This window comes from Blennius ocellaris, assembly GCF_963422515.1.
Source record: "Blennius ocellaris genome assembly, chromosome: 16".
NCBI classification, from domain to species: domain Eukaryota; kingdom Metazoa; phylum Chordata; class Actinopteri; order Blenniiformes; family Blenniidae; genus Blennius; species Blennius ocellaris.
Genome location: NC_137665.1, coordinates 2,459,812 through 2,482,322, shown reverse-complemented (window position 1 = coordinate 2,482,322; position 22,511 = coordinate 2,459,812). Strand labels below are relative to the sequence as shown.

General features: G+C 42.3%; 1 protein-coding gene across 1 annotated transcript in view; it reads right to left on the bottom strand.

Moving 5' to 3' along the window:
• The window catches only part of mei1 (meiotic double-stranded break formation protein 1), a gene marked incomplete at both ends in the record, with an annotated part of 72,967 nt that overhangs the window by 47,708 nt on the left and 2,748 nt on the right, over positions 1-22,511 (bottom strand). The window contains 10 exons of the mRNA XM_080511869.1: positions 246-360; positions 595-729; positions 3,277-3,376; positions 4,648-4,767; positions 5,180-5,294; positions 7,228-7,406; positions 9,547-9,756; positions 16,027-16,132; positions 18,518-18,591; positions 20,401-20,451. Coding sequence (XP_080367995.1) covers positions 246-360; positions 595-729; positions 3,277-3,376; positions 4,648-4,767; positions 5,180-5,294; positions 7,228-7,406; positions 9,547-9,756; positions 16,027-16,132; positions 18,518-18,591; positions 20,401-20,451 — 1,205 coding nt within the window. The remainder of the gene's footprint in view (positions 1-245; positions 361-594; positions 730-3,276; positions 3,377-4,647; positions 4,768-5,179; positions 5,295-7,227; positions 7,407-9,546; positions 9,757-16,026; positions 16,133-18,517; positions 18,592-20,400; positions 20,452-22,511) is intronic.

The following is a 22,511-nucleotide window of genomic DNA, read 5'->3' as shown; positions in this document are numbered from 1 at the left end:
GTCCCTTTTATCACACCAGTCATATCGGTGTCACCACCACCAGAGACAATTTTGCACTGTATTATATATCAGTGCCATTTGAACCGGCTCTGATCATCATGAAATCCTCTCACTGGAGGTCAGAAACTGGCTGTGGCCAGGGGCGTCATACAGTTTTTTTTTTTCTGTCTTAATTAACAAGTTCTCCATTTTCTGCATTTATCGTGTTGTTTTTGTGGACTGAACATGAAATCTGGCCGACTCACTGAGTGCTGACGGGCAGAGGTGGCCAGTAGCGGCAGCTCACAGAACCTGGTGCTGACGGCCTTCATCAGGTCCTCTATGGCCTTGTACTGGACTGGGGTGGACTGGTGAGTCAGGCTGGAGAATTCAGAGGGTTTACGCAACCGACACGCCTTATTAAAAGAAAACAAGGCTTCTGGTAGAGATGGGAGGATAGCGAAAACACAAAACAGGCAAGTCGCAGGACAAACTCTGTACGTCCGAGTCGCGCCGCGTCGGAACTTTTGCCAATATAAATCCTCAGGAGCCGCAGGACCATCCTTGACAATATGTTGACTCATTTGCATACCCACACTGCGTGTTGATGTTTACCTCGCCAAAGCGGAGGCCGCGCTGGCGGCATGTGTGGCTACCAGCAGGCAGGGGGAGGTGACGGCGGCCCCCAGAGCCTCGGAGACTGCCACAAACCCTGGGCCGCTGGGAAACAGGCGCACGCTCGGAGGCTGTCTACACAAACACAGAAACAGATATGAAGCACTGCCGCCACGCCTCCAAATGTCAGAAGATTTGTTAGCAGATAAATAAGTGTGACAGTTATAACGCAGCCCAGCAGCCAAGGTGGGGGGGGGGGGGGGGGTTGGGGCAGGCAAATGGACACCGACGATAAATTTCTCTGCACTTGCTGTAGTAGGCAAATCATTTCGTGGCAAGCAGGTAAAAAATGGCATCGTACTGTGGGTTTGCTTGTCGGTGACAACTGTGCCAAAAGTGAAGTGAAAGATTGGGTCTTTCAAGACTTTTTGCTGGATATGGATTTTTGACACGGGCGTCAAGAGCGGGCCATCAGAGAGCTGACAGTCGCTTCTTTCTACCTGATCTATCTTTAATTCTTTTACATGCTGTGCCAATACAGGAGTGACTGGTTGCTGAGTCGCTGAGTTGAACTTGTCTCCGTGTAATAATTTTTTTTACACAAAGACGGGCTGCAAGGTGGATATATTCAATCGTATAACCACACACACGCAGATGTTTTGCTTTAAGGGCAAGCGCACATAACAAACAAATAGCGCTGACCTAATGGCGTTGCAAAGATAAGCAGAGTACGTCTCCGTGATGCTGCACCTAAACAGCTGCAGAGTGGCTCACTGTTGCCACAACAGCAGTTGCATAGAACATGCACATACATGCACATTAAAGCATCCACAAACAAACACACACACACACACACACACACACAAGTGATGCTTGAATGTCGACGCTAACCCATGTGAAGAATCCACTAAATGAATGCAAACAGATTAAAGAGAAGTTTGGATAAGAGTCCTTCACATTCACGCGTGCACGCACACACTAAAGCTTGATCAGCACTTTAAGGCCTCTGGTGTAGCAACATTTTTTTTTTTTTTTTTGGCCACTGTTCCCCTTGACGTAAAGGACAAATTCCCCTTCTTAGATTATGAAATCTCTTATCCCTTGTATCACGACCATGTGACAGGGGGAACACTCCATTAAAAATGTGTCAGCCTTGCAGAAATAAGGCAGCATTTTACTGGCTCCTTTCTGACACAGCAGACAGTTAATTCAAATCTAATTAAACTTTCAAGTGCACCGTATTTGCCACGTTTTAAAAGAGGGCTGTTTCTCCTCGTAGGTGCAGCTGAAGACGCACATGCTGCTCAGTTAATGAACAGACATGAAGAAGAATAAATATCTTCAGCTAAACTCCAAGTGTGGGTTCTGTGGAGTGACAGATGGGGTGTGCTAATGATTGGATAACTCCTCAAAATATAATAAAAGCCTAGAACAAAGTTCAATCAAAAAATAATCAGATACAATTATTTTACAACTCCATTTCCAAAAATGTTGGACAATATAAAATGTCAAAAAAGACCAGATGTAATGATGTTTGAATCTCATAAATTCACATTTTATTTGCCATAGACAACACATTGGATGGTGAAAGTCAAGCATTATAGCATCTTGTGAAAAATACCAGCTCATTTCAAATACAATTATTATACAATTCTAGTCAGTAAAGTCAAACAAGGCGTGTTTACCAATTTCCTAACAACAGACTGTAAACCTCTGGTTAGTCAGAAGTCAAATCGCTGAAGCTGTGGGAAAGTAAAATTGTACTCATCTTACAGTCTTCGGTTTTATGACAGGCAAAATATTTTCCAACCGGTGAAGAGTGTGTTTCGCAGCGTGCCAGTTCAGCACACGGGACTCTTTAACTTGGAAGCCATTTAGCGAATGGTGCGGTGTATGCTTCAGAATTGCTTCTGCAAAACATGGAAAGAATGATGTGAAAGAGATGTGTGAACGGGCGCAGGAGTTTCTGGAAAACCTCAGGTGACTTTTATGTATTGGTAGTGCCTTTCCAAATATGAGAGCTGCTCGTGTCGGCACCGACGCAACCGCATATCAGAAGAAATGCTGGGCTTTGAAGAGCGTGTCGATCCGAAGTGAGATGTTTTCTCCTCTGCGGGACACATTTTCTTTTCTGAACAGAACATCAGATTTTGATCCAACTGACCGCAGGAACAATTCTCCACGGTGCGTGAGTCTATTTCAAATTAGCTCCGTTTCCAGAGCAATATTTTAACACTGTGGCTCCGCTTTGAATGATGGTTTGTTTTGTCCTCGTTTTGGCGTGTCGCAAATTTTGCCCAGATGATTTTTGAAGGTGTTCGTGACACGCACTGGTTACCATTCACGAATCACGCCTGTTGCTAACACAGCGCTTAATTGTAATGAATCTCTCATTCATCAAGCTTTGACAATGACAAACAACCAGCACAAGAGCTACTTACGCTTTATGTGAAAAATAAAACGGAAGATGACAACTGCAGCTTCCTGTAATGCTTATTATGCTTATTATTTTACCAATTTACCCAATATATTTACATTACTTGCAAGTTTTGTCACCTACAGGATTTACTGGGTACGGTAAAGTATTTTTGGGGTATATTGGTTGCCAGTGCTCTATGTAATATATTGTTTGCATCTGTCTACACTGATTTTCATGGGTGAAAAGCGACAGCAGGAACTCACCTTTCCAGGATTGCAGTAAGAAGCAGCAAACCTTGTTTGACCACATCGAGGTTGGTCAGTTTCAGAGCCTCTTGTAGACTTCGCACCAAAGCCTCAATACCTAGCACATACATATGAACACACACACACACACACACCCGACACAAATATCTGTTTAATCTTACTTGGTGCCAAAGCCCTGGGAGTGTTTTGACATGTGATATCAACCATGCTAATGGCTACAGCTCGCATTCAAATAAGTGACACGCTCATAAATGGGATACAAAGGCTGCACCCACACACCCATACTCTCTCAATCACGATTGTTAAACAAACGGTGGCTGCGTTGTATCTTGGTAATTTACTGATACGCAGGATCGAGTGTAATGAGCGGCTTGTTCATATTGACCTGGAGCAGCAGCCTAAAAGCACACAGAGCAGTTACAGCAGATGAACTGTGTACCAGTAAATTATCTCCGTACTGCCAGTGTTTTTCAAGCAGTTTCTGCGGGGTAGTGAAGAAGTGCTGCAATAACGGCGAGGCTACAATGACATAAAATGTTTTAATGTGTGTTTGTGTGTGGGGAGGGGAGGGGAGAGAGCGGTGACTGTTGCAGATGCACATTCCCCCCCCCCCCCCCCCAACACTGTTTTAATGTTTGGCTCTGCATAAGTTTTCCATCGTCTTTGGCCAGTTAATAATATTTCCTGTAAACACAAGTGTCAAGTCAAGATTGACAGAGCTGCTGCATGTTTTAGTTCAGTGGCTCTCAAAATGTGAGGTGGCTCTCCCCTGGGGGGCGCCAGAGAGCTTGTGGGAGAGCATAAGCAGCAGGAGAAATCTGGGGGTCATGGGGATGCCTGTTCCCAAGATAATCAAAAGAAATATCATGATGCAAACAAACAGATTGAGCTTCAAATCATCCTTTAACATTTTTATTACTAAGGGGATGAGGGGATAATGTGGTTTGGAGCAGGCAAAAAAAAAACAATATAAGAAACAATACGGACCCTTCAGTGTATTTTTAACTGAAATATAATGAAAACACAACTTAACGTTAAAACAGATTTTTTTTTCTGATCGTTCTCAGCCTTCTAGGAATTAATAAATCCTATATTTGTCACATGTGTACAGGAGTACAGTGAGAATTGTTCTCTGCATTGAACGAATCCCGAAGGTGCAGTGGGTGGCATTCAGGGGTTAAAGTCAACATCTATTAAAAGCGAGAACCTGCTTTATATATCGATTGCATGCACCAGCCTTCCTCAGATATTTTTGCTTTGGATAAAAAATAATAATAATGATAATAAAAATAAATAAATAAATATATATATATATATATATATATATATATATATATATATGTATGTATATGAAGGCTGTGCTCTCACCATAGACAGAGTGACACTGGGAAAAGAAGAGTAGATCCTCGGTCATCGACAACAAACAGGTATAAATGGACCACAGCAGCACGTCACTGCTACTGCAGGCGAGACGGTCAAACAAAAAATCTGTGACAGATGCAGAAAAAAAAAATAAAAAATGTAAAAAGGTTAAACATTTAGGGCTAAGTGAAGAATCTCAGGAGCATCACATACAGTACGGTACAGCAATACAGTTGTTATACAGCCCTATCATGCATTTATTAAATTCTGGGAGATGAGAGAAAAAGAAAACCACCATCGTTTATATAAACAGGTAATTGACCGAAAGAAATTGGAAAAAACAACACCAGCAAGCAGGAAGAGAGATACACAATCAGGTAAAAAAAAAAAAAAAAAAAAAGATTATAGCAGGTAGAGAGAATCAAATGGAAACACGTATGGAAGCAGGAAAAACTATTTGTAGAAATCAAATGAAAACATTGAAATTGCTTGAATAGCCACTGCAGCCGCGTGTCTGTTGGTATCTTGTGTGTTTCACCGGGAATGTCAGCCTTGATGAAGGGAGCGCTGTACTGGCGAGGAGAATGAGCCACAACTGATGCAATGCACTTGGCGCTGGTCACCTGCAATATCTCATCGCCACTCAGCAGCAACTGGAAGACACATTGAACAGGCTTCGTGAGGATCCGCCTTTTCAAGTGAAGACAAGTGGCGTGCAAATAAAGTGCAGGCCTTCCACACTGTTTACCGACCGAGGCACATAGAGATACTTTCTCCGACGCTTTGCCGTCTGGCTCTCGTCTTCACGACGCTGGTGAGCCTGTGATTTATGACTGCTGTCACTTTACTTTATATGCACACTATAAAAACTGCACCCTATGGGGAAAATAAACAGGTTTGTTTTTTTTCTTTTTTTCTCTGAAGATACTTTCACCATTCATTACCATTATAGTTGCAAGTCAGGTAACGCTAAATTCATTTTCTTCCACTTCTGAGTTAAGTGACGTGATCTACATTTACAACAATAGGTAGGCCAGACGCTCAGACGAGTACTGACTCTTCATTTCTGGTCGCCAAGTTTTAACAAGGTACTGAAAATCTTCTTTTTGCTTGATATAATAACATCAGGGCGTTGCTGCTCAGTCATGCCATCATTTTTAAAATGTGTTCCATTGTCGAAAATCTGGAGTCTATAATATCTCGACAATATCTACCAGCCACAATGTTTGTATGAATACATTAAGCTTCCCTCTTATTCCTGCATATTCCAGGTAAGCGTAGGCACACAGCCCTTTATTGCAAATACCCAGTGTCTCATTTATCCTCTTCTCTCACACGAGCAGCCTGTTCGTCTTCCCTGACTCATCCATAAAGCTCCTCGCAGGGCTTTCCTCTCTCCCTCTTCTCCACAAGGCAATCCTGTCCAACTGTCAGTCGTATAAACTCGTCCTTAACCCCGTCCGCTCTGCTCACTCCCAGTAGAAAACCTCAATATCCTCAACTCTGCCAACCCCAGATTACCTTTCTGTTTCTTTTGCTTCCTCCACTCCCTCGTTTTCACAGTTTCATTCTGTCCTGCCTTCAATCCTTTCCTCTATCCAGCAAACCTCCGCTCCCCGAGCCTCACTGCACATTCTCACTATTCCGTGTGGACTCATCATGGTCCGTGGAGATTTCATGTGTCAGCCTGCCTATCAGAAGCAGCTCAGAACTGATCCTCGGGGTTAATTAGATGTATCGAATGTTTCAGCTTGGACAAACATTTTCTTGTGAGGTAAACCACCGGCGTGTTTTTTGTTTTTTTTGTTTATTCATGACTTGTTCATGATGGCCTCTTTCTGTTTCACAGCTCAATCTAAGGGGAAAGTGGGCAGAATCAATCCAGTGTGCAGCGAGGCTCAGCGGTGACATGTGGTAAATGTCAGCACTCCTGATGTCTGCAGTAAAACCAACAGTGGTCACTTCTCACTTGCATGTCGTTACGAACTTGTGAAGCCAAATTAGCCGCTGCTTGGAATGGAATGTCACAAACCACACATCCAAGTTTTAAAGCACGACAGACACGTGGTTACAGTTCGTATTGAACAAAGCTCTTGTGCTTCCACCTGTTATAAATATTATAATACATGCTATAATACATACGGCATTGCAGAAATTCCATTCTTGCTGTTTAGTTTGAAACAATAGGATCGTCCTGCATGATCGTTCCTGGCGGGTTCAATATCGGATATTATTGAAAACATTTCATCTCATTGGTAAATTCCGTTACACGTTGAGGGAGAATCAGTCAGGATTAGGTCGTGGGTCGAGTTTCATTTCACAGCAGTACATCAAACACCAGTGATGCGCAAAAACCTGCTCACGTCATATGCTGCGCTGTAACGTGAGTCATCACTGAGAAAATCAAACGAGATGTAATCTACGCATTGATTTCCCAGACACGAAACGCAAATATTTGTCCAGGGTAAAGCCCCTCAAATCCCCACTCAAAGAGACATTAATCCCAGATTAGAACTTCTTGTTATGATTATCGTGAGTGCCAGAATGCAGGTTTTGATGGCGGGGGCAGGATGTTTGGATAGAGACCTTTTTCAGGACGAGGGGCAGGGGGCAGTGGTCGGCGGGGTGTTGCTCTTGGTTCTGCTGGAGGATCTGGCTGTTGTTGGCGAGGACGTCCTGGCTCTCATTGCACATGATCGGACCGCCGGACCAGTTCATCAGAAGTGACACCGCCTCGCTCAGCTGCAGAAGCTGCCACAGCAGGCCTGAGAGATGAAAGATAGGTTGGAAAAACAGTTGCATATGACACAGTCCGGAATTATTCACAGTGAAAATATATACAAATCCCTCAAGCCTGTGTGAAGCAAACCTTTGGAGATCAGTTCCCTCAAAAGTTCAACATGATTTAAGTGTGATAAATAAGAGATTCGACAGAGGTGACAGTTGAAATAGTTGTTCAACTTACCACAGGGTCTTTACTAACTTTTACCAAGCATGTCAGCGTTTAGCGTTATTTGCAAGACACTTGAGTCTTTTGGGGTTTGGAGGATGGCTGGAAGCATTAGTGGATTATGATCTGTAACATCCCACACACAATAAAATAAATAAAAGTAACGGCTACTTGCATTAATAATGTGAATTTCAAGCAATACTTCGGGAGTCATTCTGTATTTTCTCGACTAAATGTTGCACCCGAGTTGCATCTGTCAAAAAAGCGAGTTGTGTGTATGAGACACGTTTTTTTTTCTTCCCACAAGAACACATGAAAAGACGTTTTTTGCAATCGCCTGTGAAGACTACCCTAAGGCCATACGCCAGGGGTCTGCAGCCCACGGTGTCTGAGCCACATGCCGCTTTGCAGCTTCGCTTTAGCTTGAAAAAGCTTCCTTTGTTTTGTTGTTTTGTTGAAAAACAAACACACCAGGAGAGTTTGATTCAAACATGGACATGGACTTTTTCTTACCTCCTCTTTTTCTCAGTTCTTATTAGCGGCTTGAGAAACGTTAGCTTTGACGGGGTCAGGGTTAAAATGCCTCTAAAACGGCTCTCTTGGTCAAAAAGGTTGCGGACCCTCTCTGACATTAGATTTCTTTACATAACTAAACAATGATTTTTTATTTTTTTTTACTTTATCTGGGAAGACGACAAATTAGCCGAACATAAAACATAGACTAAAATGTATTTTCTTTCTAAAACGAGAGGTTTCTTTTTTCCAAAAGTATCGTCAGTTATCTGACTCACTCATTCTTAATCGGTGTAATCATTCTTGTGGTTGCGATAGAAGTGACACAGCAAACAACTAAAACAGACACAACATACAGTTGTGGTATAAATTTTCGTCATGGCTCTGTGTCAAAGACTGACGGTGCACATATGGGATTTACTTTTCTCAATAAAAGTTTCTGCGACTAAGCAGTAAAGAGCAAAGTAGCAATTTTAAGTGTGAAGTAAACTTTCTCCACACAATGCTGGACCAGAGTCGGCACAGCTGTTCTCACTGGCGGTGAAAGTAAAATGCCAACTGACATTAAAATCCCAACAACAGCAGCAGCAGCTTCACTTTATTGACTGTTTAAAAACTCAGAAAACTAACTGTGCGTAGCATTTCTTACCAAAGTTAACACTGATATGAAAGCGTCTTCTTTTCTCATAAAACAATGGCTCTTCTTCCTTTCCAATAACTTCTCTGCACGGAGTGTGAAACTCCATTGCAGTTATCGCTGAAGCGCACACCGGCAAGCTTATTGTTTGTATAACTCATACAAGATGTCAACACTATTTCATCTCGGTATAATCCCTCCTCCTTCATCTCGTCTCACCCTTCGACGGTTATTTGCTTATTTGGGATAGAGAACAGCCGTGTTTCATCATTAACTGCCGTGAGAGAGCCATGAAGACTTCTTGAATGCATCATTTCTCAGTGAAAAGCTAATAAGTGACGATAAAACTGCTGCCCACTCTTTATTGTCTTGTTATCTTTCAGGTAGCTGGGAGAGATATTTGCTTTTCTATTTTAAAACATATTCACCAAAGAACTTGTTGTTTGTTCTGTTTTGACAATATCCTCCTTTAACTCAAGGCTGTATATTTTCGGTGTCTTTGTCAGCTCAGCAAACCACACCAAGCATGAAAACCTCTTCTCGATGCCCCAAATCCATCTGATCTGTTCTTAATAAGTCTATAAGAAGCTATTCATACAGTTTTTGGTTTTTTTATCCAGACTGTACTGATGCCGCTAAGTTGATGAAACAAATTAATATTTGGCAATTAAATCCATGTAAACATGTTTGAATCATTACATTCTTCAAGTTTCCATTAAGCATCTATTTAAAGTTAACTGAACGTGGACAGTAAATATACTAATCGACACTCGCAGTATTGTTAAAAACATTGAAAATTTCTCACCAACACAATTTCTAATGAGCTGTGGAGAGCTGGCGTTGGCTAAAGTCCCCAGCAACAGCCTGCACACACTATCCCTGACGGCAGTAGGCAATGACTGGGCTGCCGAGTCCCCAGGGGTCCCAAACAGCTGGAGCCACACATTTATAACTGAAGTCTTTAGAGCCTCATCTGGGTAAAGCAAGGCTGAGCACAGCTGGTCCAGAAAGGGCACTGTTGGGCAGAGAAGGAAAAACAGGTGGGCAGAAACATAAAAAAAAAAAAAGAGGATATAACAGAGTATACCTATAACATGACCCTGTGGGAAAGTCTGTGCAACAAAAATCAATGCTTATATAAATGCAGCACATCAAATACAGTGTGTTTTCTCCCATCATGTCTTCCCAAAAAAAAGTCCTATTGTCTGTGTCTGTCTGTCAGTGTGTTTCTTGTGAAAGGACTTGACAGGGCATTAGAACAGACAAAGATACCCAGAGGAGACGTAAAGGTAATATTGTGAGAGAAGTGCAGCTAAACAGGCAACAACAAGGACGGAGAGACGACAACCTCGACGAGTGGCCAGCCGCTGGGAACAAAGTGATGCCGGGTCGAAACTTGGACTATGACAGCCAATCATTGAGCCAACTGTGGAGGTAAAAGTTGCTGTGAAGATGAAAGGATTGTAGGTTGGCTATTGGGGACAGACTGGAGTAAAAAAAAAAAAAAAAAAAAAAAGCTGGCAAGAGAGACAGAGAGAGAGAGAGAGAGAGAGAGAGCAGAGATTAAACAAGAATAGGTCAAACCCGGGGACATGTCTGGACTCTTAATTTCAAATCTTCCAACTGCAGAGCTGAGAAAATGGTGACAAGATATAAAAATAAATGTATGAAGAGAAGGAGAGTGTTCTTAGATGAAAATATCTCATCATAATAACTCGCGGTTATTAGTTGACCCAGCTTGATAAGATACCGTATCTGCTCCTGTCCCACCAATATCACATGTGGCCGCTGGTGGCTTAGCAGAATGAAGTTGTCGTGTTCGCTGTGCGATAATGATCTTGATGAAGCGTTTTACAGCCACCATTCTGGGGACGATTGTCATTTAGCCATTTCCCATCTCTCCCCTGTCCCACGAGCTCATGTTGGTTGGTGGATGTTAGTGGATGTGTCTATGCAGCTCTTTATTTACAACCTTATAGTGTTTGGCTGCGTTGTGTCTGTTCTTCAACCCCACACTGCCCTCCATCCTTCCAGTCAATGCAATTTTAAAGGTGAGTTTAAAGTGCAAACTGTTCTAAGTATGCACAGTAATAAATGTCCTGTTATGTCCTAAAATGAAAAATGAAACAGCACCACCGACGTAAAACCGTATTTCAGTTGATTGCTCACAAGAAAGAGTGGAATTGCTTTCAAATAGATTGCAATGCACCACCAAAGTGCCTGAACACACCTTATTGTGGCACCAATCAATGATGCACAGTTGCGAATACGTAAACACGGCCATTTAAGCAGTGTGTGTGTGTGTGTGTGTGTGCCAGACAGGGAAATTACAAGTGAGTCAATATAAAACTAACAAAGACACTTGTTTCGTACTTTACGCTGAGCACAAGGGAGCCTTCTTTGATTACTCGGTTAGTCACTTACTAACTCACTCAGGGGCAATGGCATTTACAAGACATTGCCCCTCTGCTGTCTGTCATTCAATAACACATCAGAGTAGAATTACAGTCTTTTCTCTGAGTAACCGAGCTGCAGACGATACACGCACTCCCCTACAAAAAAAAACAAAACAACATTTTTCCACGATTCACAAGACAGGAGACCAACAAAAGCTTGCTGAGAGAGGGATAATGTGAAAGAAAATAGCAGAAAGATAGAAGCAGAGGTAGGAATGGCTGAGAGACGGAGGTGAGACAAAGCCTGAAGGAGCGAGTGTGAGCCGGTGAGAGGAAAAGAGTGAAGCTCAGACACTCACAGCGATTGAGGGGGGGGAGAAAAAAAAACCTTTTTAAAGATGAATTATAGACCCAGGGCCACACGGTGGTGTAGTGGATAGCACTCCTGCCTCACAGCAACAATATTCCCGGTCTAAGTCTGGGCTTGGGAGAGGAAAACCGTGTGAAATGTTCATGTTCTCCCTCTGCATGCTGGGGTTTTATCACAATACTCAGTTTTCCCACTAACATCAATTTGAAGCTAATTGGTGACTGTGTTGATGGTCCACCTCTCTGTGTTTCCACCGCGATGCACTGGCCACCTTTCCAGTGACTAATTTGATTTCGCCCCCACAGTCAGCTGGGATTGGCTCCAGCGGCGGGCAACCCCAAGTTGGTCGAAAATGGATGGGTAAATTAAGATACGCATGTTGACTCTCACTTATTCTAACCACTAGAGTCCCCAACTGCACACAAATTTGCAATCCGTAACTGTTTGTCATTAAAAATCTATTCAATTTGTGTTGTTCAAGGAGCTGTGTGCTACTGAGCCACACAGAGATTTGTATTCATATATTTGCAACCAGACAAACAATATAGTCTGACTTTCAAGCTTGTAGTAAGTCAGGAAATAAGCTTGTGAATACAGATTTGTATGAGTTCATCCCAAAAACACCAACTAAAGTCTTACTTGCAGAACTAATTATAACAGGATTAGTTTCTTTTTTACATCTGTAAATGTGAATAAATGACCGATTAAAACCTGAGAAGTACTCAAATCGAACGTTACAGTTCGATTTGAGACAACCAAGGTGTTGCTGGCACAGGAAGAGAAACCGGATGGAAGGTCGGGCCTCGACGCAGTCATGTGTATGAAAGAGTGGGGGGAAAAAAAGCAAATATTTATGAAGTAGTGATTTTGAGGAATAAACAGTGTTGAAAAGGCTTGGCAGTGCTGGACGTGGAAGAAGACAGAGGAACACAGGCCCAGCATGTGTAAGAGGGAGAGAAAAAAAGATGACAGAGCCAAGCCCAAGCCCAGCTGCTCTGTGAAGCAGATCAAAACCCAAGTGAGGCAGGGGAGGCTCCCAGACATGTTTGATTAAACCAAAATATATGAGGCGACCAAGATGAGAACCGAGCATGAAGAGAAAAAGCAGAGAGAAATAAAAAGGGGGTAGCAGGGGGAGGGGGGAGGACAATCCTTTACAGAATAGACTGAAAACAAAAGCCTTGGTGTTGTTCAACAACATATTCACACAATGACAGAGGTAGGCACATCAAACGGGGGAAAGAATAGAAGATTAAACCGTTTTCTATTGCTTTCGGAGACGGAGGAAGGTTCATTTATTTGCCTCGGCTACTGTTTTGCTGCCCCACTGTGTCCCTGCCGACTCTGAACCACCACTCTGTGCTTGTGATCTGCTTTTTGCAGCGCGTCTCTATTGTTTTGCACTTGTCGCTTCGCCCCGTGTAAATAAACCTTTCTGCAACCAGTTTACACAAGTATGGAATGTATTTGTTCGGGTCACACAAATTCATATCGCCCCTCACACTGCAAATGTTCTTCTTTGCTCTTTGTGCGCATTCCTTTTTATATTTCAAATCAACTCGAAATGCTGTGTCAATGAGTATTTAAATTGTGGAAATGTGTTTTTATCATTGTTGGAATCTGTGAGAAAACTGCAGTAACTTGCACTATTGTCCTTTCTCTCTCTTATCCTCATTATTATCTTCGTCTGCCCTCCTCTTCCCTTTACTCATTAATGGTCCATCTCCCCTCCCTGCTCCCTCATTTTCTCTGCATCCACTCTTCAGAAAGGACTCGAGGGAGTAAGACGCTGCAGCGCAAGAGTGAGAGGGGGATGTGAGTTGGGAGTGAGAAAAAAAAAGAAAAAGAAAAGAAAATGACTGACGCAGGCAGAGAAAAGTGAAGGTGCGAGAGATAACTTCGGGTTTGAAGAGGAAGAGAGGTAAAGAGAAAGAGCAACGTCTGATGGGGGTTCTGGGCTTGTGTTGCCGTTGCCGAGCTGTTGTCGTTAGTCCAAACAGCTCGGCGGAGACCTGTTGAGTGACGGGCCGCAGACAGGCGCACACAGTCAATAGTGGCGGCCCGCATCTTACATCAGCACTGCAAGTACCCGCCGCTACCTGCGGCGGCGGCTCAGAGGAGCTTGTAAACCCCCTGGAAAACACATGGGCGGTGGACGGACACACACACACACACGCATATACAGTACACACACCATAGTAATATGTCGACGCTCATTTGGCGAGAGGCTCTGTAAAGACAAGCAGTCAGGCGTGGCACAAACACATCACACACACAAGCTTGCATCTGATTAACAATGCCCATTAAACGGAGCGGTGAAACGGTTCAGTGAGCAGACAGCCATCACACAGGTGGTTGTAGCCCAGATTAAATCAGCCTGCGTGTGTGTGCGTGTGTGTGTGTGCGCGTGTGTGTGTGTAAGAGGAGGCGAGGTGCATTATTGTTGCTCTGCCTGCCTGCTGAATTGTTACCGAGATATAAATGTATCCATATATAGAGGGAAATTTGTGGGAAAAGGTTGGATGAACATGTATTTGTAACTTCTTAGCTTTTTTTTTTTTTTTTTTAAACCCCCCCTTCTTTTCAGCAGGTGCTGCTGTGGGATTGTCTATGCAGATAGAATTTTAAGTATGCTTATCTCGATGCAGCTGGAGCACATTTGAAAAGGTCATAATAGTGAGGGAGATTGGATAGGGAAAGTTCAGGGGGAAAAGATATGAAAGCTACTATTTTGTGACTTTTTCCATTTATTTATTTCGAAGAGAGAAGGAGTGGAACAGTCGGCAACATGGGAGACAATTTCAGAATTGGGCACAGCACAAATACTGCTTGGACACAGTAGAAAAGGTCATTTGAAAAGGTCGATATACTGCGTTTTGAGGACCCTTGACGGCGCTGTGGAATAGCTACAAATTAATTAGTCTTTCTTATTTTTCTTTTACTCTTATGACCCTTATTATTTCTTGCTTCCGAGATGAAGTGTCCTTCCATCATCATAATTTCCCAGGCAATTTTTGAAGAAACAACAGAGATAAGCAATAAAGATATCGAAAACCTGATGTGATCTTCTCTTTCACACTGTCTGACGCCTTAATGTTTCATTATTTGTATGAATACACCGTGACAGAAAGATTTATGTATGTAACCATTCAACCACGAGGTCAGAGGTCATGGTCTGAAGAAAAGATGAAGCATTGGTGCATTGCTTTATAGAAGCCCCTTCAGACACATCTGTGATCTCACATTCAGAAGAAATAAATAAAAACTCATTCCTTGTCATAGACTTGGGCAGCAGAAAAGTGGCTCCGGTTCAAGGACAAGCTCAGTCAAAAACAATAAATCAGTCAAAGAGATCAGTAAATCACATCTTCAGTGCTGTCCAGTCTTCAGAAAACTAATAAGGATGAATTTATGGATTCTTGACATTTACAGCTCCAGTGAGTATTTATATGCTGTCTGATGGCAAAGCAAGGCGAACACAAAGATGTACCCGTTTCTCATAGTAGCGGCTAATAGTGCATAGCATCCATCCTATAAAAGAGTAGAAGTACGAGTCTTGCCCCTTAAGTCAGTATACTTACTGACATTAACAATTATACAAGATCACATTCCAATATTGTTGTGTACATTTTCCCATAAGTCTTGATGAGCATACATATTGAGTATATCCGCTTCTAAAACGCTATTTGTACATTGAACATGCCAAAATAAAAGTTTCTTAACATAATTTATGAAATACAAGCAGAATTTATTCCTATAAATGTCCACACATGTCCTCTGAAAGTATTTACCAGTTTATAGGGGCTCTGCACCTTTATGCATTTTCCATCCCGCTTTTATTGAGTCAGGATGATGGGAGTTGTTGCTCACTGACAAGGCAAGGCAAGGCAAGGTATACCCTTGACAGGCTGATAGTCCCGTCACTGTGCCATGAGAGGAAAAACTGGAATACATGGTGGGAGTTTGCAAACTCTGCAGAGAAATGAGAGTTCTGACTGTGACAACGCCATGCCCAGTCAATGGAGGACTGGAAGACATAGGACACGTCACCAGTTCAAACTAGTCATAGAATACAAACCAAAGAAACTCAAGATTTTAGAAATTGACTGAATATTTAGGGCCCGCTTTGCAAAGACCCCGCAAGCTAATTTGGAACGTAGCGTGAATACTTTCCGCTTTACTTTTGTGTACGATTGCAGTTGATCGAGACAAATACGACGAGTGACATCATGCCCAAACATTATCGCTTGTATTCGTCATTACAGCGATTAGATGGAGCAATGAGTGCCTGTAGGCACAAAACGAGATGTGACACCAGAGAGATGGATGTGTTAGCGGACGAACTTATCAAACATATCGGGACCTTCCCAGTGAGTGCACCACCAAAGCAACATGTTCCCTCAGTCTCCCAGTCATGTTATTTTGGCTGAAAATAAATGATTTCGAGAGCCTGGGAAATAAACACACTCCCATTTCCATGTGCTGAACTGAGCCTGAACTTGATGAAGTGTCTTCTTACCATAATGGGTAACGAGGATGTTGACCACGTGAGGGACGGCTTTCACGAGGCCTCCCAAGAAGTTCAATGTAGGAAGGAAGCGCTTCGAGGTGAACTGGTCACTCAGCTGCAGGGCGAATGCACAAAATAAAGACAATGATCAAAGGACATGCGTTGCGTATGTGAACGGAGAGGGCAAACGACACAGCAGAAGTTTCCCATAACAACAGTGTCAGCAGTGATGATCGACCACGTTTGTGTTTTGTTTATTTGATTTAAAGTGTTCAAGACTTTTAGCAAATACGGCTGTACAGCAAACATGAAAAGTATCACGGCTATGTAAAATGTAAAGCTATTCTTTGAAATTTCCACCTGCAGGTAGAGTTTGCACAGCTCTGCCAATAGGTTAAGTTTTCACAAACACTCGCGACCTTACAGAAGGACAGACTGTAAAGAAATGCAATAAAATGGTTTGAAAGCGAGGCGGCATTTATATTTAAAGCCTTGCAAGTGTATTCTTCCTCCAACCAGTGAACCTGGGGCTGACATGAGTGTTTTTCTTCTTCTAAATCATTCATGTACCGAAGGCTTTCAGCAAATGTAATTATAAAAAATTGGCTACAAATGCAGTCATGGTGACACTGACCTCTGACAAAATCCAATCATATCAATTCTTGCATGGAAAAGAAAAATCAGAAGACATAAGAATAAATAACAAATATCACCCACTGTGGTAGCTGTGAATGGAGACGTCGAAATGCTTCCTACCTCCCCGAGACAATCCTGAGTCACTGCATTTCCAAAATTTGAAAGGTAGATACAACTACAACCTTCAGGCACCGACATCCAATTAGTTTTTCTTCAAGCAAGACAGAGCCAAAGCTCAAAAAATTCTCCTCATCTTATTCAGGGGTTTTTATTAAGATGGTATAAATTCAAAACAAAAAGCATCAAACGTCGGATTCCAGTGATTTCAAACCATTAAAATCCGACAGGTTCGTCATGACACCAACATCAGCATTTGAATCACGTGTGACTCAAAGACTCAACGCTTTCTTGAAATGTTTACATTTCAAAATGAGATGTGACGTTTGGCCAATCCAATGTGAAGAGTAAATGTTTGAGGCAAACTTGATGAAATTCCTCAAATGCATTCAGAAAACATTGCATCAACAAGATTAAGAAGAACAAGACGCCCTGCGTCGGAAAAAGAGGGTTTCAGGCATCAAGTTGTTGGAGGCATAAAAATGCCATCTTACTCAAAACAGGTTGAGCTTTAAGGTCACACAGAAAACCTTTCGGGCTTTGTAGATCAACAGTTGAGCAACTTTGAAATACAAGGTAAGTCCCCTTAATATTTAAACAGTCGCTTGAGAGTATGATTTACTTTATGTAACGTTTGGCAGATTTGTGCTGTATGTTTTAACAGGCTCGCTTGTGTCTCAATGAGATTCCTTGAAAATAGAAACGACACCAATTAAAAACACATTAGAAGTCAACACTGAGTCCATGACCATGCTCTACGTTAGAGGCGTCAAGCACAAGGCCCATGTGCCACAACTGGCCTGCAAGCCACCCAGCAAATTGTACAAAACTCATAGAAAAGATGGATTTTTTTTTTACAAATTTCTAAAGAACAGCAGAGACAACACAACACTGAGACCCGAGCTGAGACATCGGTGATGCTGCCATAGATGCTCGCTACCTCATTACTAACAAACTGGCCACGAGCCATGTTAGGGGGAGTTTGTAAAAAACATACATAATGCAACAGCGATAGGAGGTTTTTTTTTTTGTAAATATATATATTTTATTGCATTTTTGCACCAGGCGGTATCATTAAAATTGTCTCTATTTGTAGTCATTTTCTGAAGTAACTGGTTTTGTAAACATAGACATTTTCATCACGCATACTGTGTCACTACAAAGTTTAAATTTAAAGGTTATAATAGATCTAGTTTTATCAGCCTGGTACACTCAATGTGAAATTGGGCTGTGAACTAAAATGCGTTTGACACCTGCTCTGTGTACACTGTACAAATGTATTGAATTTCTCCATTCTGAATTTGTTTTTTTTAATGAGATGCTCAATGTTTTTGTGTGTTGATACAAGTGCAGTTAAGTTGAACCCAATATCCCTCCAACAGCCACAGAAATCTATACTCTCAACAAAAAGCTCCAATCAGCCTCTATTCCAGTAACAGAAATGGGACTTGTCTGCCTGCTGTTCCACCGTTCTCTCATCAACGCCGTACACTGCTTTACTATTTTCCACCTGCAGTGCCTGGTGCAGAATGAGGCTTCTCCACAGCCGTCTCTCCCCCCGAGGTGGCACAACAGCAGCAAGACGGAGACAGGCGCACCGTCTGTTTACTAAACAGCCCTGGCAGGATTGGAAGGTGGTTACACAAGCGCTTTTAAAATGTTTAAGTGGTCGGGTATGTTCCCTGTGCCTGCATGCGTGCGTTAGTTAGGATGTTTCCCCTCTGTGTTTGCAAACAACCCATCTTACCTGTTTGTGAATGTCTTCCAGGACGAAGCGCAGTGACAGCTCGCTCTGGAGCTCCACCAGCAGCTGAACCAGCACTGACATGCAGAAACAGACACACACACACACACACACACACACACACGCAGAAATTAAGATGAAAGTGAGGAAATACGACCTAAATATCACTCTTCAAAACGGGCTCACTGTTTCACAAACAAATTCCTATAGATGTGCAAAAGACCACAACAAAAATTTTATTTATTTTCTAATGGAAAAGAAATAAGTTTGAACTTTATTCAGCTTATTGTCAATTGATCAGTGTTTATTTTCGGAGTCAAACGGCTTCAAAAAGATTAATGCTGTTATATGTCTATATATTGTCCATTAACGTCTATTGCAGCAAGACGCTGAGAGACAGGTCAGCTAAAAGCCAGAACTGTCAATGGAATTGGCTGCATTACAGCTGATGTAAGTTCTGGAAGACGTTTGGCTTTATCTCTCCTTACACGCGCGCACACACACACACACACACACACGCACACACACACACAGAAGTGCACGTGCACAAGCACTTTAACGAGTACTTAAGGGGATCAAATGAGGTTCAAAATGTGTTCTTCACACATTGTTGGCATTCAAAGTGTCAAATTGTAGACACTGTACAAACTATTACAGAACATTTCTTGAGGCATTTCAAGACAGCCACCATCAAATCTTTCTGTCATTTGCACTTACCAAAAACATTTTTTGCATTTAAAAGGCTGCACTGAGCCAAATTCTGTCTGAGCGCTAAAACTGTTATTTTTCTGAGGATATCATTTGGGTTACAGTCAGCTGCCTTCTTGACTCATTCAGTGATAATCCACAGCTGAAGTCTGCACCACGGGAGAGAATATTGAGAAATACATGACAGCAAACCCTTCAAAGCCATTTCAAGGTCGTCTTACTTATCAGCAATGGCAACTATCATAATGATAATCTGTTTAAGTATCGTTCAGAGGGACTTATATATTGTTTGTGTTCACATAAGTATATTGAAGGTGGGGTTTGTTTGGTTTTTTTGTTGTTTTTTATCTCAGGCAGGCTCCGTATTTCGAAGATGCTGCAGCATCACATGTCGGTGTTCATATCTCAAGGATCCTTTCAGATAGCGCAGAGGACAGAACATCTCCTCTTTCAGGGAAAATTCAAGCGTGTATCCGGTGGACCCTTAACACAGAACAAATACTCAAAATCCTAAGCACATCTCGATATAAAGGATCTACTTATAGAACACATGAATGCGATGACACAACAGGAAATGTGATGCCTAAGTTGCCGTACAGAATCTATCCAGTGAAATCATCCATGCACTTGTATCCATCCGTATCATCTACGAGGTTTACATGAGATGTACAAACTTGTAATTTTTGCAAACCTTTCACCGTGCTTAAAACAAATTGCACTTCTCGAAGCAGCTTAATTTGTTGTTTTTCTGAAAAACAACTCCCACCTTTATCTTAGTCGATGCCGTTATACGCGCATTTGCATCACTTCAACAAACAGTCATCCTTTTGGGTAGGTTTTTTTTTTTAGCATTTAGCATTTAGTTTTGTCAGGGTTTTATTTATGCGTGTGTGAATGAGCTTTTTTTCCTTTCTGGGAGCTGAAGTAGGCGTCAATAATTATCCTCCCGGCTGTAATTCACCATTAGAATGAGGACTGATGACATGCACCTGCACACTTGCTCGACTCCCCCACTCGTGCGTTCTTTGGATGAAATAAGGGCTCTTGCGTCTGTAGAGGCTTGAGGGATGCGCCTTTGCATTTGAGAAACATCCAGTGTTTGTTTTTACGGAGAGGTGTGCGAGTACCGACAGCAAAACAATCCACATCATCCGAGCCGCAGGGAAGCGTCGCCTCACCTTGGTCAACCTTTTCCAGCGTCACCGGGTCCTCCGCCGTTTGAAGCATTCCTCAGGAACAAAGAGAAACGACAGAACAAATTCAAAAAGCATACTTCTACACAAGTCTCGGGAGGTACAAAAAAAAAAAAAAAGGTAAAACAGATGATTAAAATACATGGAAGAGCAAGAACTGAGGGCGAAAGGAAGATACTGAAATGCGATTACAGTTGGGCTGCAAGGTGGTGCAGTGGTCAGCACCCGTGCCTCACAGCAGGGGGGGCCCTGGTTTGAGTTCAGGTTCCATTCCGTACAGAATTCACATGTTCTCCCTGTGCATTTGTGGAATATCACTAAGTACTTTCTTGTCCTCCCACAGTCCAAAAACAAGCATTTGAGGATTATTCGCCAATTCTAAATTGCTCCTTGGCCTGACCTTGTGTGAGTGTCTGACTGTGTTTGCCTTGTGATGTGCTGGTGCCCTTGGAAACTGTAGATGTCTAATTGATTATTTTATACGGCCTGTTACATCGAGTCCACTGCATCTGCTGTACGACTCTATCCAATTTAATGTTGTGGAGTCGATCCTGAAGGCAGGACACACCCCGGACGAGTCGTGAGTCCGTCACACGGCAAACACAGATTCCAGTCAAGCGCATCAGTATGCAGAGAAAGATCCCGGGGAAAACATGCAAACGCTCCCCAGAAAGGCTCCCAAACAGACTTGGAGTCAGGAATATTCTCGCCGTGAGGCGAGAGCACCAATAACTCCATGCATGTGGGCAGTCAAGGTGTCCAGTGAGGGAATTAAGGCCCTTTACATCCGCTCTCAGTGTGGTACATGAGGAAATGCAGTTTAAACAGATCCTCCGACAAACATAATGATGGCTCTTTTAATATATTCTAATATTGGCCAAGAGCTTTAGTGGTCTCGCCTATCCTTTTACAGCACTACTTTGACAGAAGCGGAAATGGTTTAGGCCTGATTTCTTTTATGTTGTAATCACGTAACAGTAATCCAGTGAGGATGGAGCATGAGTAATATCATCAGATGGAGCCGTGTCATAAAGACACTCATATAATTGGAGTGGCGGTATGGCATAAAGATTTGATGAACTAACTGGCCTGCACTGTTTACTTCCCTTTTATTAAGCACCACAATTGTCACTTCAGTGATTCTATGAGCTGCGGGTAAAATGCAGGCCAGGCCAGTTCAGCGTTAACCACAATTGAATTTTAATGAAGTTCATCTCTGTATATATTAATGTAGGATCTCACGCCAGTGGCTGCACAGGGGTGGTTGTCATTATGTTGATAGCTTTGCATACGTCTGAGATAGAAGGTGAGAGCTGCACTAATTAACTCCGCACTCAACGATCGTCATGATTCATTTCGTTATCTGATGTCGTGACCTTTCTGATTCCTACATAAAGGGTTTATCTACCTGGGTATGAAATGACACACCTTACATAATGACTGTGAGCTCGTGCTCTGAGCTTTCAAATCGGTTTTTAGACCCATTCTTCGATCTTGTTTTTTAACAAGATGCAAAAAGTGAGTGCGTTATATTAAATATTTCATACAGAGAAATAAAATCTGGCAGTGAAATCACTAACCCATTTTCAGAAATATCCAGACAGACCTAAAAGTTAAATTGCCCACTCACTGCAGCCCATGTTAATGATTTTTTTTTTTTTGGGTGCTCAGTTAGATAATGCAGCTATAAAAAGAATCCTTGTTTCACCTCACATTAAATGCAGCCGTCACGAGGACCGGGCATCAGATATATGGTTCAGACAAAACGTAATACCCGGTAGCAAATCAATGTACCGATTTAATCTCGCCACCGCCAGCAGGCATGTCTCCTGATAATGATCATGACATGAAAGAAAAGTGATAAGTGAAGTTCAGGTCAATTCAAACATCTCTGTGGATCTCCTTCCATTTTATTTTTTAATTTTTTTAAGAAAAGCTTTGTTGTTTTGAATTAAGAGGTCATTTCTGTATCGCTGTGGTCAGGTAATGTGATAAGATGAAGTTTTTTCCATTTCTACAGTTTGACCTTGCAGGAAAGAAAACAAACTAATATTACTGCAGCGCTGCCACAACAATGGATTGACACGGAGGAGATT